This window comes from Juglans microcarpa x Juglans regia, chromosome 8D (genome assembly GCF_004785595.1).
Source record: "Juglans microcarpa x Juglans regia isolate MS1-56 chromosome 8D, Jm3101_v1.0, whole genome shotgun sequence".
Taxonomy (NCBI): Eukaryota; Viridiplantae; Streptophyta; class Magnoliopsida; order Fagales; family Juglandaceae; genus Juglans; species Juglans microcarpa x Juglans regia.
In genome coordinates, this window is record NC_054608.1 from 1,458,487 (window position 1) to 1,477,068 (window position 18,582).

The window sequence follows — 18,582 nt, forward strand, 5'->3', positions numbered from 1 at the left end:
ACACGCCACATTTATGACTAGGGTGTTAGCCGGTGGGTCCAGATCAGAGAAACAAACCAGACCGGACCAGACTGAACAAAAGTTGGTCCGGTCTGGTTCCGGTCCAAAAAATAGAGGACAGAAGTTGGTCTGGTCTGATCCCGGTTTAGAGGTTTCCCACCCCGAACCGGACCGAATTAAAAAAATATATTATTTTATATATTATTTATATAATAATTATATAATTTATTACGTAATTTTCATCTAACTTGTCACCATTAAAAAATATAAAATTTTAACTATGTTATTGACAAATTAATATTCTATCAATTAACTACTTATTAAAAAAATCTATCAACTAACTAATGTATAATATCAACTAATTAATTATATAGTAATTATATAAGTTAATAATGTAATTTTCATCTAATTTATTATTATTAAACATATAAAATATTTTTTTTATTAATTTAGTTACATAATCTATTTAGTAGTTAAAATAATTTTTTTAATTATTTTATTTAAAACGAAAGAATAAAAAAATAATTGGGCTGGACTGACCGGATCGATAGCTACCGGTCCAATCTGGTCACTAGGGATGTTTGGTCCAGTCCATCACCCCCTGGACCGAACAAGACCAAATTGCACCTATTTATGACTCCGTTATAGAGTCACACTGTATTAAAGGACTCTGACATAGGAAACAGTACGAATGACGCGGACTCCATGGAGGCAGACATTATTCGTCCCCCCAGGCTTACAAGAAAACTCTCTCTGATTCCTAGACTATTTTTACTTATTTACAAACTTCTAAGAATATTTACTAACTTCGGCATTGGAAACTCCCCGGCCTCAATGAAACCATCCCCTGGTTGTCTTCCCCCTTTATTTTTTGCAAACCCATTTCTGAAGGCCTGAGTTGTCGAAACTTGGCCCAAATACATACAAAACACGACATTAACAACCTGGTTTTGCCAGATTAAAATTTTTAGCGCCATTTGTTATATACATGATATGTTTATATTCATAAGGTATCATATTGAACTAAGAGGAACAAAAATAATGTACAACAATATTGTAAGAGAGAAAAAGCCCTAGAGAGAGAGTTGAGATTTGTGTGAGTACAATGAAGCTCTTGTTATTCACTATGTGTGATTTTGATTTCCTCTTAAATAAAGTCTCCTACAGCTTTGTGGATATAAGCACGTTGCTGAACCACGTTAAATATTGTATGTTGTGTTTGTGTGCTTGATTCCTATATTTCCGCACTGATTTCCGTGTTTGTCTCCTTATGTGTGGGTGTGGTGTTTTCACAATAATAAAAACAAATGAAGCAATGAAAAAGTGAATCCGAAGCAACTGCAACCAACATTTCGGATTGACGACAACAGGAAGATTAGACAAGACATTTTATTATCTTCTAACTATTCTTTTGCAGGCATGTTAATCGCAGCCCCCTAAACTTTATGCGAATGGACGCTCACACATGATCCCTCGAGAGCAATAATTTTACAGGCAATTAGAAATCGATTGAATGGACAGCAAGCTCTTGTCTTTCATGCAATGTGCCAAGACAGGCTTGCTGCATTGATGACCCATTTATGTGTCACTCCCTCTCCTAAGACGGCTGATTTGGATCTTTCCGAAGAACCCGTTGGAGTCGAATAACTTCTCGTTGCTGTTCTGGAGGCAATGAACTCAGCTGCTCTGGTGTCAGCTTCTGTTGCAGCAAGACAGACTCCACCTCAGGTGGAAGCTGTGACTGGCGAATATGATAACACAGTCAGAGACCAGGAGCATTATTTCAGTCCAACATGATATGAATTAATACTATCTCAAAATCACTAATAATTTACAGAAAAAAGTATCAGAAATAGTAGAAAAATACTCTCTCCTTCACAATTGGACTTTTAACACTTGCATAAAACAATTGGGATGTTAAAAATTCCCAATATGAGAAAAGCTATGCCAAACAAAAACATCATAATATTGCAATAGGTACACATTATGGGCAAAAATGTGAATGTCTGTGGTTGATATGCAGATAGAACTTCAACACGGCATAATTTACTAGAAAGGCATATTGATTTTCGGGCTTTTCAATTAAAAGAAGAGCTGGATACAATAATCAGACATGGCAAGCCAGCACCTGAGAAAAAAATGCTTTTAAAGTCCTAAAAAACCCCATTATAAGCTCTGAACACTTACTAACAGGTCATCTGACTACCATATGACCAAGTTACTTCAAAAACGTCAACGATGCGGACCTATTGGTATTTTTAACCAAGTTACAGGTTTGATGGTTGCAATTGGAACCAGGAGGGATGAATGCAAGCAACCAAAATCAGCATAGTCTCTCAGTATTTTACCCTAATCAACATAAAAAGGTCTTCCTGTGCAAGATAAAGTAGATGTTGACTTACTAGGGTCGGTGCCATAAAATTATTTCTTCCAGTAGAACTATTTTAATTCAACACAAACTTTGAGAAAATGATCTCCAACTATTTACTCACTTTATACTGATGATCGATGTTTAATATTCTTTTTTTATAAGTCAATGGTTAACACTCTAGAAGGCTGAACATTGATTTTAGTGCTCGGAAATATTATGGTCCAAAGTAATCATCCCCTCCCACCAGAAAATAAGTTCTGTATCAGCTATATTTTTCTTGCTTTTCATCTGCACACATCAAGAACACGACTGAAAATATAAACTAACAGCAAAGAGCAGGAAGCCACAATTGAGGAGCACCATTCCTCCAAAAGCTTTTAATCTTTACATCACCACTATATTGCTAAAGGCGTCCAAATAAAGTCAGCCTAAAATTTCACCAAAATGGTAGATGACAGAAATGAAATACAAAAATCTTTATGCCTAGAAAATCAGTGAATGCATGCAAAACAAACTGTGCTTGAAAACATATGGTTGTGATCAATTCAGATGCACCAACAGAAACTTCTTACCTCGTAAATTTGTTTCTCAGTATATTTCCCTTCTGATTTTGTAACTGGATTCATAGGCAATGAGCCAGCTCCAAAAACTTGAGATGGTCCAGATCCATTGACGTTGGTTGCATTCAAACTTCCTGCTGAGAAAGAGGTGATCCTTCCGTCATCCAATTTCGTCAGCTTTGGAGGGTGACCAATTGGTTCTGATGAATCTTGAAAAATGCTCCCTGAAGGAGCATTAGAATTTGCATTACTTCTGTGGACCCGAGTTCCACTATCAGGAACTTGAGCAGATATATATCAGCATCCTTGTTAATTGCCTGCAAAGTACCTAATGATATCGAGGGGACAGGCTATTGAAGTAAAGTCAGAGAAAACAAAATTATATTAGGAAAAATAACTGCAACCATCTTAGGGGTAAGGGAGGGGGAGCAGTTTCTAGCTGCTAAGTGCTGTCATTCATACAACGGAACTATTTAACCTCGTCAATTATTTAAAAAACAAAAAAAATAGAAAAGCTCGGTACCTGAAAGCCTGCATCCAATAAGGGAGGATGTGATAAAAGAGAACGCAGTATGGCAACATCTGGATTAACCATATGAAAGCTAGGTCATAAACTGGCAGCCCCAACCTGTCCACTGCGTTGTAGCGAAGGGGGCTGTATATGATGGTTCAAAGAAGAGGAATTTGCTGCTAGTATTTGTGGTCTAGAGGATAAACTGACCAAAGATGGGGGTAATACAACAGGAAATACTGAGACTGTAGACTGTGCAGAAATTGTAGACTGCTGTACGTTATGGTTGTTTGTAGGTTGTGGAAACTGGTTTTGAGGTTGTGGGAATGCAGAAAATTGGCTGCGAACCAAAGAATTTTGAGGCACTCCAGCAACTTGATTTTCTTGCACTTTGGCTATCAACCCAGACTGCATCTCGTTTGATCCAGGACGGGGTAGCCTAGGAAGAGTTTGCACTGCTGGTGGCTGGCCCTGCTGGCTATCATGCAATGGAGGCTGAGTGGATTGACCTGAAGTCTGCCTAATATTTGGCATCTACAACTGCAATGTTTTAAAAAAAGAAACCTTCTTGTGACAAGACTACAAGCCTGAGCAAGGAATGAAACAAGCTCAAGTATGAAACCAACCAATTGGGGAGTCACCATTCCTAGCATTATCTGTGCCTGCACGTATTTCTTAATAAAAATAAAGATAAAGACAATTTTTTATTGCAAAAACAATACATAACCTACCAGAACCCAAGCACAAGTAAATAAGATATGGATACATTAACCCTAGATTGTATATAAGAGAGAGCATGGAATCTCATAGGCAGAACAGGCAAATAGCATCCATCTTCTTAATTACAAGAAATATGAAAGAGAAAATGGGAGTAATTCACCTAAATTCTTGAAAATTTCAAAGCTCTGCATACATGCACAATGAATGAAATGAGTGTTTGCTCTTGACTTGAGAATCAACGAACAGAGATGAGGATATCATCTCCTAAGGAATTGAAAATTATCAAATACCGCATGGAATGAAGAACTCTATGTTCTTCAAAGAGTCAATGAGAGCTGTGTTTGAGGCATTTGTTTGCTCTCATATGAGGTTTCACGGAGATGACTACAGAGATTTGAAGAGATGCTCAAAACCTGATAAGAGGAGAATTAGGCTAAGTTTGGGTAGTGAGAATACTTGAGAAGTGTTGAGAATGTTTATGAATAGTAGTGAAAAAGTAATAATAGAATAATGAATAGTAGGTAAAAAGTAATGAATAGTAAAAAAAGTAGGTGAAAAGTAATAATAAAGTAACGAATAGTAGTGAGAGTACTTGAAGTACTCTTGGTACCCAAACGTAGCCTTAATCTTCCTCTAATTTATCAATGCAGATTTGCTTTGAGAATTTAAATCAGTTTTCCGAAGCTTCAGGGGTCATTTGGTTAATTCCTAATGGCATTTTAAGACTATAATTTCGATACTCATCTCCTCATTTAGTACTAAAACAAAATTTATTGGAACTGGTCCCCAAAGATATAAGAAATGTATGGACTACTTCCTTAGGCAAGACATTACCATTGAACCTAAGGAAACAATGGATCATTGTGTTAAACTGTTGTCTGTACAAAAAGAATGGGAAAATCATAGATCATCTACTACTACCTTGCAAGGTAGACTGGACCTTATGGAATGATTCTTTGATAGTGGGTTTAGCATGGGGTGATACTAGAAGATTGTTTAACTTTCTAGCTAGCTGGAGGGGCTTAGAAAGCAATCCACAAATTGCATCATTATGGAAGATGGCTCCCATATACCTATTGCGGTGTATTTGGAGGCAAATGAATAATAGAAGCTTCGAAGATCGCAAGTGGACAATGGATGAACTTAAAGCCTTCTCTTTCAACACTTTGTTCCCCTGCGCAACTGCAATAGGTTTTAAGGGACTAAGTGTTCATGATTTTCTTGTATAGGTAGCTAATCCTGCCTAAAAGTATCTTCTCTATACGTCCTTTGTACATGGGCTATTCCTCATGTTTTCATCAACAAAAAAAAATTCTTGATTACTAGTAAAAAAATATAAAAGAAATGCAAATACGGATGGAACATCTCCCACAGAATATAAACAAGAAAATTAAATAATACATTCTTGGCTTTCAATTATGCAGGCAAAAACAATGATGGCAAGGCTGCAGAAAACGGAGAGAACATATAAATAAAGTATATAAGAAAATTAAAGTTCATAGGTATAGATAGAAACTGTTACAAAATGGAAACCGGAAAACACAAAACTCTATATCATCTATTCTTTCACAGGACCCTTTTAGGACGAGAAACTTACATTGCATGAACACATATATATAGAATCATGCACAAAACAGACAAAGAAGCTACTGTTTTCAAAATATATAAATATCTTGATGAACTAATAGTATAAACAAGAAAAATAGAGTGATACAAGACCTTTGGAATTACATAATCACCTCCTGTTACCCACAAAAAAATAACAAAACTGGATAAATACCTAAAAAAGAGCCTTTGGCAACTGTGGTCTTGCAAGCAATAGCCGGTGAGCTAGTTCCTTGGTTTCTGTAGCCATTACCTGTCACTGGAACAAATACAATAAATAACAAACATAAGAGTTAAATGCTTTCCAGCAAAGTGAGAGAGCATTCATTGAAATGCTTACTTTCAGCTCAGACAATATTTCATTCAGCTGACTCCTAGACATTTTGGCAAGACAGAGTTAAAGGATTGTTGGCTGATGCTGAATGGTTGTACAAACTATTTGGATTTGACTGTATACCAGCCTTAGCACCACCTAGAGTTCCTGCCATGACAGCTGCTACAGTTATAGCTATATGGAGACCAATTGGCTGATGATGAACAGACTACCCTTGGATCACTGAGTTGGCTAACTGCTTCTGAGGGTCTTTCATGTATCCATAAGAAAAATGAACATGAATAGCGACAACTCAAAACACAAAAAAGTTGAAAGAACGAAACTAACCAACATTAGCAGCAAGTCCAGGTCCTCCACGGCCATGCAAGAGAAGGAAAGGCAATTATTGCTGCTATAAGATCAGTAAACAAGAACGAGAATTGTAAGCATCATATATTTACATTCAATATCTCACCTGTTCCTGATTTCTGTCAGCACCTTTGTCATTTTCAGCAAAGTCAATCCGCAATTGCTGGCCATTGATCTCATAACCCTGAAGATTACAACGCGCACTTAGAGCCGTCTCTTCATCCTTATACTCACAGAAACCATAACTTTTTGGTTTCCCAGTTTCTCTATCAATTACTAATCTGAAAGAAAACAAAATTGCTTTAAGCATACAAATTACTACTATTCACTAGTGGGTAAAAATAAGTGAGCTAAAAGCAGATTTTAATAACATTTCTTTATTCCGATAATGTCAGCACTTCAAATTTAGCATACTATTTTGTGATCAATTGAAAAGGAACAACTTGGCATAAGGCTCCTGATGGTCAATGTTATTACATTGCTGAGATTCCTGGGACTACAACACAACCAAAAGATTGACATTAAAAAACAAATCATTCAGTCCAACCAGGTACCTCTTATCACCTAGATACATACTCAAAAACTTTCAAAATCAAATTCCATCATGCTGATTCACCATAATTTTTTTGTTTGATAAGTAAGATGAAGTTTCATTGATATAAAGATGGGCATAGCCCAGTTATACCGGAAGTATACATATGAGTACACCGATTTAAGAACTAGAAACTGTTATAAGAAAATCATAGAAGCTGAGACCATTTAAATCTAAAGCAATGGCCCACATAAATAAAGTCTTCCAGAAAAAAACTCCTAAACTCCTTTGAGGAAAGTTCATGATCCTCAAAATTTCTATCATTTCTTTCGCTCCAAATACACCAAAGAATAAAAATGGGAGCCATCTTCCACATAGCTGCAATCTGTGGTGTCCCTGTGATCCCTCTCCAGCTAGCTAGTAGTTCAACCACCATTCCTGACATTACCCATGCTAATCCCATACAGCTGAAGATATAATTCCATATGTTCCGGGCAAAGTCACAATGTAAGAGTAAATGTTTGCACATACAGCACCGGTCCGTAATTATAAGTCCACGCCTTCTTAGATTATCAATGGTTAGAATCTTCCCTAAAGCTACTATCCAAACAAAGAACGCAACCTTGGGAGGTGCTTTACTCCTCCATATGTTCTTCCAAGGAAAATTGGGCCTAGGTTGAACTGTAAGTGTGTCATAGAAAGAGCATATCAAAAATTTCCTTTTCCTAGAAGGTCTCCATTCCATCTTGTCTTCAGCTGTAACAACAGAAGTGGGGTTATACAGCAGGTTAAAAAAATCCACCAGAGCACTCACTTCCCAATCATGTACCTCCCTAGTGAGGTTGATGTTCCACTCCTGTGAATCATGACTAATTGCCCTCAAGTCATTCACCATAACTTCTTTTTCTCATGTAATTTTGAAAATATTGAGATAAGCAACCTTAAGAGCCGTATATCCCACCCACACATCATGCCAAAAGCTGATTCTACTGCCATCCCCCAAACACATTACTAGAAAAAGCACCCCAACCTTTCGATATATACTTCCGTAACCCCACACCATATGCCCCCCTACCCTCATTAGAACACCAGCCCCCCCCCCCCCCCCCCCCCCCCCCCCCCCCCCCCCCCCCCCCCCCCCCCCTCACTCTCATACTTCGCATCAATCACCCATTTCCATAAGGATTCCCTCTCGTGATTATAATGCCAAAACCATTTACCTAATAGAGCCTTATTAAAAGCCCTCACATTACAGACCCCCAAACCTCCATCTGTCATAGGAGTACACACTTTATTCCATCCAACTAGATGAAATTTAAACTCATCACCTACTCCACTCCACAAAAAATCACGTTGAAATTTCTCAATCCTATATGCAATGCTTGCTGGAAGGGCAAATAGAGACAAGAAATATGTGAGAAGGTTGGATAAAGTGCTCTTAATAAGTGTGGTCTGCCCCTCTTTCGATAAGTACAACATTTTCCACCCGGCCAGCCTACGCTCTAATTTCTCTAACACCTCCTCCCAAATTGTCTTAGCTTTAAAATATGCTCCCAACAGGAGACCAAGGTACTTCAATGGCAGCGAAGAGATCACACATCCCAATATGTTGGCTAGCCCCTTATATTTCTTACATCACCCACCGCAACCATCTCCATTATAGCAAGATTTATCTTTAGCCTAGATACCGCTTCAAAACAAAGTAAGATAGCCTTCAAAGATTGAATATGTTCTGCATAAATTTCACAAAACAGTAACGTATCATCTGCAAACAAGATATGAGAAATAATGGTGGAGCCATGGTGGATAGCCCCCGCTAAAAATCCTGAAAAAAAAAAAAAAACCACCCTCTACGGTAGCCGACACCATTCTACTTAGAGCCTCCATCACAAGGACAAATAAGAGTGGTGATAGTGAATCGCCTTATTGTAGCTCCCACGAACTATTAAAGAAACCCACAGGATCACCATTTACCAAAATAGAGAAGCGAGCCGTTGACACACAATGCCTCATCCACCCCCTCCATCTTTCCCCAAATCCACATCGACGCAAGAAATAGATCAGAAAATTCCAGTTGATGTGGTCATAGGCCTTCTCCATGTCCAGTTTACATAAAATACCCGGTACTCCCAACTTAAGCCTGCTGTCTAAACACTCATTAACAATAAGAACCGAATCCAATATTTGTCTCCGTCTCACAAATGCATTTTGAGACTTAGAAATAATCTTATCCATGACTGTGCTCATTTTATTGGCAAGTACTTTGGAGAGTATCTTGTACACGCTGCCTACAAGACTAATAGGCCTGAAATCTTGCACCTCTATTGCACCAATCTTTTTAGGGACAAGTGCAATAAAAGTAGCATTTGAATTTTTCTCAAATTTTCCAAAAGAGAAAAATTCCTGAAAAACCTGCATGGCATCCTCTCTCACCACCTCCCAACAAGTCTAAAAAAATGCCATAGTAAAACCATCCGGGCCCGGAGCTTTATCTTTATTCATTTTTCTGATTACTAGTCATACCTCTTACTCTTCAAATGGTCTCCCCAACCAAGCCATACTATTTTGATCAATGACCTCAAAAGCTAGACCATCTACTGTAGGCCTCCATGCATAAGGTTCCGACAACAATTGTTCGAAATGTCCAACAACATGACCTTTTATTACTGCTTGATTTGAAGATAAACCGCCATCTATGGTCATGGACTCCATGGCATTAAACCTCCTATGTGAGTTTGCAACTAGATGAAAAAGCTTTTTACATCTGTCCCCCTCCCTAAGCCACAATGCTCTTGACTTTTGCCTCCACAAAATCTCCACCATTAGAATCAACCTTTCTAACTCTGAGACTACTTGACCTTTGCGATCGTTCTCATCATCTACACCCTCGAAGTTTTGTAATTCTTGGAGGAGATTCTTCTTCTGTAATGCTACATTACCAAATACCTGTTCATTCCAAGTCTTCAAATCCATCTTCAAAGCTTTCAATTTTCCGCGGTAGAGTACCCTGTAATTGATATGAGTTCCACCATTGCCTAACCAATTCCACAAACCCCTCCCTTTTTAATCACATATTCTCAAATTTGAAAGGCCTTCTACCCCCTGGAATTCCTCCACAGTCTAACATTATGGGAAAGTGGTTAGAGCATAACCGAAGAAGTCTTTTCTGACATAAATCTGGAAATTGCATCTCCCATGAAGGAGATATGAGGAATCTGTCCAGTCTTGACTAGGCTTGGTTATTAGACCAAGTATATTCACCTCTCATGAGAGGTAAGTCCATGAGTTCCAGCTCGAATATGAGATCCGAGAATTCCAACATAGCATGGTTTTGTAGCCCCTCCCCCGATCTTTCACGGGGAAATCTTGTCATATTAAAATCTCCACCAATACACCATGGAACCTCCAACCAAGTACATAAGCTTGCAAGCTCATCCCAAAGCCACTGCCACTCGCAATCCAAATTAGGGCCACAAACCCTAGCAATGACCCATACAAAATCATCTTCAGAATTTTTAAAAGAACACCCCACCGAATATTCTCCCACAAATTCATCAATATTCTCCACCGCTCTTTTATCCCACATAACCAAAACTCCACCCAAAGCCCCTTTCGAAGGCACGTATGACCATCCTACTTACTAGTAGCTCCATATACTCCATATAGTTCTTCTTGTGACAAGCTTCAACTTAGTTTCTTGCAAATAAATAATGTTCATCTTCTATTGTCTTAACAAAGATCTTATTCGAGGGCGTTTGTTGAGCTCATTCAACCCCCTAACATTCCAAATCAAAATTTTGGGCTTCATTTATCAACTATTCCAGCCCTCCTTTTGTTCCTACTACGGCTTGCACTCCCCTCCTTGCCATCATAGTTGATACACCAATTTAGCCGCTTCAACTCCCTATTTCTTTTTGACCCTGCTCCCTGTTTGTCAATGGCTATTAACAGTTCCTTAAATTGATCTGCAGAGCCCTCACACAAAATCCTCACACAACTCTGCAATTCCTCCACCTTTTTCATTACCCAATAAGGAGGTAGAGGAGGCATAATACTTATTGGAGAAGGGTCCTCCCCTGAAGGCTGCTCACCCTCTGTTCTAAAAGGCTCAAAAAGGATCAAAGATCCTTCCCCTTACACCTCCCCCTTCTCCATCTCATTCCCACTCTCCAAAAATACAATATCTTCAACCACAAGCAACTTCTCTCCCTCCATTGGCATGATCTGAGCCTGCCCCTAGCGTGGCAGCGAGTTCTGTGGCAGCCCAAGACTCACCTACATGTTTTGTGGCTCGCCCTGTGCAACAAAAATCTTTCTTCAACAAGGGGACAGTGTTCCAGCCCTTCACCTCCTACGTCATTCTCCATAATTTTCCCCTCTTCGACTTCCGGTACCTGAAGAGCCGAGCCACCACCAGACCAACAGCTATGTCTCCAGGGACCACCGAATTTTTCTATACCAGATCAGGAGCACTCGGCCCAAGATTCGGCTCCAAAACAGATCTTTCCAACAAGTCCAATATTTAGGGATTCAGGGTATTGGGGATCTGTCCCCCCCATTTCTTTCCATGCCCTTCTCGGGCTTTTGCACAAACCCGGCCCATCCAATTTATTCTTTCCCTTCAGCCCGTCAACATTTATACTACCCATGAGTGCAGGCACCTTCACATTCTAAGGCCCGCTAGACTGGCCCATCGGTGCATGACCACTTGAAGCTCCCCTTATGATTTCTTCACTCAATCCACAACCCAAGCCCAAGCCCACCCTTTTTTTCTCCTATGCCTGCTTTATAAGCCAATTAACTTTATCCTGCATAACATCTAGCTAGCTCTTCAACTCCAACAACACGCGATCCTCCATTTCCATATTCAGACCGACAGCACCCCTGCCATCTCCCTCAAGGCTTTGTACACCTACAAAAACGGAGGCACTACCTTTCCTTAGCAAATCTACAACTCCTCTCGAGCAGGCCGAAGTGTCAGAGCTAGCTCCCACTCTGACACTTTCTTTGGGTTGTTGAAGAGCCTCCCGATATGACCTAGCAAGGGGTTGCTGCGGAGCTAGTGTCGTCGGTGGCGGTGATGGAAGATCAGGACCTCTTCCAACCTCCCTCAATACCTTTGCCAGCTTCCTCTAGCCCCTACCATCCCTATCCTCTGGAATAAAGATGAAGCACCATACTCCACCAATGCCATATAACAACCCTGGGAGTTAGAACATTGTTGCGCAATGTAACCCCTGCCTCCTTCCCGAAGAGCAAAATAAAACTCCTTTCTCCCTGCCTTCAAACAATCCTCCAGTGCTCTAGTGAACCATCGTGCCATGCCTAACCCCAAGCTTATCTCTTTCACCACTTTCCAGCCTCTCTCGGTTATAAGCACATGTCTACCATCCCTTAAAACCTCAAACGCCTTAGACTCAATAACTACAAGTTTCGAATGACCCATTGCTACTCTAAACTCAATCAATAACTCGTCGTGGCAAGCACCAAAACATCACCATAAAGAAAAATGAATACTTTTCATCATCGGAGTTTAGAGTGTATGGAGAGCGAGTGTATGGATTTTTTTTCCTCTGATTCACCATAATTTACACTCAAAAACTTCCTCAGGGAAAGTTTAGGTCAGGTATCCTTCTTGGTTCTGAATGTTGGCAATCCAGAAACGTGTCCATAAAATGAGGATAGCAGAGGTGAGGACAGTAAAGTTGATGGGTGACAACTCTAGGAAACATAGTATAAGGAATGATTTATGACAGAATATGCCCATTTATGAGAGCATCATAACATTGCTATGGCAATACTCACATACAGTGGATTTTAAACCTGAGACCATGTCCTTTGCCATGTACTCGCCGGGAAGGAGGTTTCATTTCGGCTAGAACTCTTTGGCTCTAGCAGCAGATATTCTACCATAGAATTTAAACATATAAGGAGGACCTCATTCAAGCAATATCATACATTCAAGTGTGGCTATGTGTCCGTTTTGGCATTGCAGTAAATCAGATTCTAGCTCCCAAGCCTTTGCAGCCAACCCATAGTACACCCTAAACCAAGCCATCCAAATAAACTCTGCCCACATACAATGTGATACAATCAGTCACAAACTGTAATTGTCTTGTTCTAGGAAGCATCTACACCATCTTAATATTTATGAGTATATACAGGTTCCTAAATCTAAACTAGATGAAACTTGCAAGTTTTAGACTGAATTCACGAGTAATCATCTGTTGTTGACATGACATAACTCCCTCGAACCCCACAAAGAGGATCGAATTTTCTTTCAACCCACCTATAAAGTTTAATTGATTTCAGATAAAGTACGACTCTTCCTTATTACTGTAATTTATGCCAAATTTAAGCAGAAACAAAAACAATTAACTTTTCGAACCAATGCTATTGTTTTAATAATAAACCAATTAACCAAAGCTAAATAAGTTGCCCGATTAGAAAAGCAGAACAATTGATTGCATCACATGGCAGAATCTTTTTTTTTTTTTTTAAGTACACTTGTAATTTGGTAGCTAAAGATTACAATTTCTACGAAGCCTCACCTCGGAAAATTACTCAGCTTCCCAAAGGGATCACAGAAATTTTGAATTATAGCCAAATACATGAAGTTTACGGTTTTTTAACTGACCTGAAAGACACAACTGGACCAACCTCCCGGCAGATATCTATAAGCTGTTCCTCAGTTGCGTCATATGGTATATTCCCAACTGTTAAAGAAATCCCAAAACAACTAATCGATCAAAAAAACACCCAAAACCTCAATTTTACTCAATCCCATTCAACTGCCGCCAAAGCAGAATAAAAAATACTGAAAATGTTAAATCTTGAAAATCGTTTTTAATTGAGTCGCTGTTTAAATATTCCAAGATCTTTTTTTTACGGCGGTTTCTTGGAAACCAAACGGTACATGAATAAAGCTTTTAAAATTATAACTAATCAATAAAGGAGAAGTAGAAGAGAGAGAGAGGACTAAAAACGCGACGATGCTGAGAAGAGGCCATGAATCAACAGCAGAAGAAGAAGGCTTCACCTTATTCCTGCTAAGCATCCTTCTTCTTCTTCTTTTTCTTCTTCTTCTTCTACTAATACTACTACTTGTTTAGCACTACTTGTGCTTCTAACAAATAGACATGAATATGTGTATAAGTTCCAGCCAGCGTTTGAGACTAACTTTGAGTTGCTGTATATCTACGAATCAAAAGGTTGAAATCTGTTTTACATGTTTTAGAAGGCAGAAAGAAAGAGAAGCTGGGTAGAGTGATGAAGATCATGGGCAGAGGCTCGACGCCTACGGGGTGAGACGTCATAGTGAGAGACAGTCTCCTAATTTTTTTCACGATGTCCCTGCCTATACCATGTCCACAATCTGATGCCGAAATCTGTAACAAATCAACTCGATAAATACACTCGTAGATTTTGGTGTGTTATAAAGGAAAACCATACTCATAAATATACCCCAAAATCTTATAATTCTATCTGTATGCCCAAATCCTGCGGGGGTATTAGCCTGAAAAAATTTTCTCAATTCCACATGGCACTCATGTCAAAGTTTGCTTGGATTCTCATTAATGATACTGATAATCTTTGGAAGAAATGCCTTCAAAAAAAAAAAAACTTGAAAAATACCTCCTTTTTCGACACTGGAGTCAAACCAACAGACTCTTGGTTTTGAAAATGTCTCATAAAACAAAGAGATTTTATCAAAGATTCCATCTGCTTTCAAATCAATAATGGCACCACTACGAGGGTTTGGATAGACCCCTTGGTCCCAACCATAAACTCCTTAAAACCACAACCAAACCCGAATAATCCATCAATTGATCTTGATATGAAGGTGTCTGAGCTAACTCTTGAAGAACCTAGACATTGGAGCTCTCTTCTGTTTCAAGCCCTTTCACACCAGAATTAGTGACAGTTATCATGAAAATCCCACTTTCGACTCTTAATTTCAGAGCACACAGTGATAAAACTAAGTAGATCCATCACTCTTCTGGCAACTTTTCTGTTAAATCAGCATATGTAGCCCCTTTAAAGACCAAATGAATCCACTCAAATTCAACAATCATGCACAATCTAGAAAAAACTTTGGCAACTTAAGCTTCAAGACAGACTGAAATTCTTTCTTTAGAAGGTAATGCACAACATTCTTCCCACAAGATCCCTTCTTAAAAGCACTCTTCGCCTAGATGAAAGCCATACTAACTGTCCTCTTTGCACCATAGAGGAAGAAACCCTTCCTCATCTCTTCCTAAGCTGTGCTTTCTCTAGGATTTTATGGAGACATTCTAAATGGCCAATCAACATTTCCCAATTTGCAAAACCAGCCCATTTCCAACTGGATTTCAATCATTCTAAATCCGTGTAATGGTCTGAACATTCCTGAGGAAGAAATACAATCTTTTCAACTGTTTGCTACAATAGGTATGGATAGCTTATTATGCAAGAAATCAGGTCATCTACAAATAATTATCCCCATCTCCAGTTTGGTTTGTCTCCAAGGTCACAGAGTTATTCAATGAACCTAACAAAACCTGAATCACAAAAACAATTCCTCATGAGCAAAAATGGTAGCCACCACCCCAAGGAACATTCTCTCTCTCTCTCTCTTTTGATGTAGCTATTAGACAAAATGGGAGTTCAATTGCATCATTATGTAGAAACAGCCAAGGGGAATCTATCTTCATACAAACAGACTTCATCAACAACACAAACCCAAATGTAGGAGAAGCAATGGCAGCTCTGATGGCAATACAAGAGGCAGTCAAAAGGAAGATTCCAAAAGTTATCATAGAGGGAGACTCAAAGCAAGTCATACAAGTAATATCCAACTCATCAAGGACAGCGGATTGGACCATACAACCCACCATTAGAGACATCAAGTACTTACTCAGACACTTTGAAGAATGGAGGGTGCAAAAAATACATTGTTCCCAGAATCGGTGCGTGCACAATCTTGCGAAATAGACAGCTTCCAAACTAGCTTATGGAAGCATACCCTAGGACTGGATTCCACCTAGCCTTCTCAACTTTCACAGTGGAAAGGATCCCCCTTCTATTGTATAATTAATACTCTAGTCATGTACTATTACTCAGTTTCATTATTAATATATTATTGCTTGCCAAGAAAATATATATATATATATGTATATGACTTATCAATGAAAGATTATAATTATAACAAAATTTACAACAAGTTTTATTTTTTATTTTTTTTTATAAATGTTAGTAAAAATCCTTGTGATCTAAATTTATCCAATATAATTAACCCAAATAATATTTTCGGACAATATAATATGATGAATATTTATTGGAAGAAAAAATTTTAAAGATAGAGAATTACATATAAAGTCCTTCTCATGTGTAGACAAACAAAAACAAACCAACCGTCTTCCAGCTCTCTTCCCTGATGAGCATTTCTTCCATCTCTCAGTAGATCCTTCCTAACCATCCTTGTAGCCCACCAAGACTCCCCAGACCAAAAGTCAATCCTGCCAAATCTCAAACAACCAAAGCTCCACAATTCTCACTTTGATTACACTCGCAACCCTCCTCTAGCAACAACACCACAGAAAAAAAAAAGATGAAAGAAGCAGAACCAGACATTGGCTCTCTCATATCTCAAATTGAAGCACTTCCCTGGGAATGCATTATTCTAGAGCCAGCAACTAAAGCAGCGGAGAAAATATCAAGCCATGCTCTTATTGGTAAGCTTGTTTCATCAAAGCCTCTAAACAAGTTTACATTCCATACGACAATAAAAGCAATTTGGAGCTTCCTCCAGGGCTAACCATTGAAGACCTCGACCAAAATAGCTTCCTATTTACATTCCCAACTGTAAATGTTAAAGTTGGCTAGGATTAGTATTAGATGACTAAATGATAAAGTTTATCTTATCATTATAAGTTTGAATTTGAATGAATGTAAAACAATTGTTGACTTTATCTTTAACAATATTGAGTTTATCTAGAAGTCCTTAAGGTTGTTTAGATAAGTCAGTAATGTGAAAGTCGAATCCACAAGAGATCTGCAATTATCCAGAATAGAATTTGAACACAGATCAGTAACCACAATGAAGAGTTATTGTAAAATGTTAGAAATCCATCGGGAAATGTTCTCGCGACTGTCTCTACCTGTCAGCAGAATCCTACTTCAACTGAGACTCTTTCTAGTTCTAATATTTAGAAGGGATTCGGTTTCATGACTCTCTAATGAGTTTGATCAAGGATCATTGAGATATATTTCGTGTACTTATGAAGGGAAAATCGACTTGAGGATTTTCACTTTGATTTTCATCTCTCCTTAAGTGTGATCGTACTCCAAGTATGGAGGATCGTGTGATTGAACTTAATCCCTAGAGTTATAAGAGAAAATGCAATATTTGAATATTGTCAGAAGTTCTGGCTACTACCGCGATAGAAGACAAAAGGATTATTTGTTTGGGCAAGTAAGAGAGTCAAGTTGTAAAAGTTTTGTAATTGATGAATATTTGTAATTGATTTTCAAATAATAAAATTGACTTTCTTGGATTTGGCTGTCCCGTAGGGTTTTACCTTTAAACAGTTCTTTAAAGGCTTTCCCTTTGAAACCAATCATTGTATTAAACAAAGTATTTAATTTACTTCAAGTATTTGATTTATTTAATAATCCTAATATTGAAATCTAACCAATTTGTTCAAGTAAATTAGTAGGTAAATTAGTGAAATTACAGGGGTACATTGGGAATTTCACTAACCCCACATGATAAAAACATAATATACAGCCAAAGACCATGGAGCTTCAAAGGATGCCACATGGTTCTCAAGGAATGGCTACCAGGACAAAGTCTGTAAGAGATAAACCTCAAGCATTTGGCTTTTTGGGTGCAAATGCACAGATTACCTCTGGAAATGATGACTCAAGAAAATGCAGAAATGATTGGTAAAGTGATGGGTAGTTTGCTGGAAATAGACCGAATTTTTGAAACAAATGTCTTGGTAAAAAGGTTTCTACGAATTAGAGTTGAAATAGACACCACAAAACCCTTCCTTGATGGATTCTCTCTACCACAACTAGACAGAGGACCAGCAAAAATAACCTTCAAGTATGAACGTCTCTCTGAGTTTTGCTATATTTGTAGAAGGCTGGGTCATATCCATATATCTTGCCGATATGACCACGGAAAAGGAAAATATAAAGCCCAATATGGTCAAGGAATGCGTGTTGAAGGACAAGATCAAAGAAAATCCAACTGGGCGAGAACACAGACCATGAAACCTCAAGCACTAGAAAATCGAACCATCATCAAATCCTCAACCCTTCCCCCAATCATCATAAACGAGCCCTTAAATTAAAGGCCTTAAGTTGCAGCAACAACCCAAGAAAAAAAATCAAAATATACCCATGCTACCCAGAACCTAGTAGCACCTCAAAGAAAAAGGAATACTAAGGTTATAGGAAGTGGAGGAATCAAGCTTTCAACATTTCGTTGTCAGCAGTTCCAACAAAGGCAGCAGCAGTGCTTTCAAGCCATACATTCCCGCTCTTCTTCTTACTCCTGAAAGTCAGCCATGCATTTACACTGTATCAGCATGCAGGTCAATCCAGCCATGTGGC

General features: G+C 38.6%; 1 protein-coding gene across 1 annotated transcript; it reads right to left on the minus strand.

Annotated features, from left to right (window-relative positions):
• Positions 1-1,375: 1,375 nt before the first annotated feature.
• Positions 1,376-16,438, minus strand: LOC121243086 (cleavage stimulating factor 64-like). The gene is given in 12 exon segments (XM_041141146.1): positions 1,376-1,741; positions 2,944-3,228; positions 3,455-3,462; positions 3,541-3,962; positions 4,007-4,104; positions 5,943-6,020; positions 6,108-6,159; positions 6,161-6,294; positions 6,429-6,452; positions 6,556-6,730; positions 13,619-13,697; positions 16,375-16,438. Coding segments are annotated over 12 exon segments (1,563 nt in total). The 3' UTR covers positions 1,376-1,597.
• Between the last annotated feature and the right edge of the window lie 2,144 nt (positions 16,439-18,582).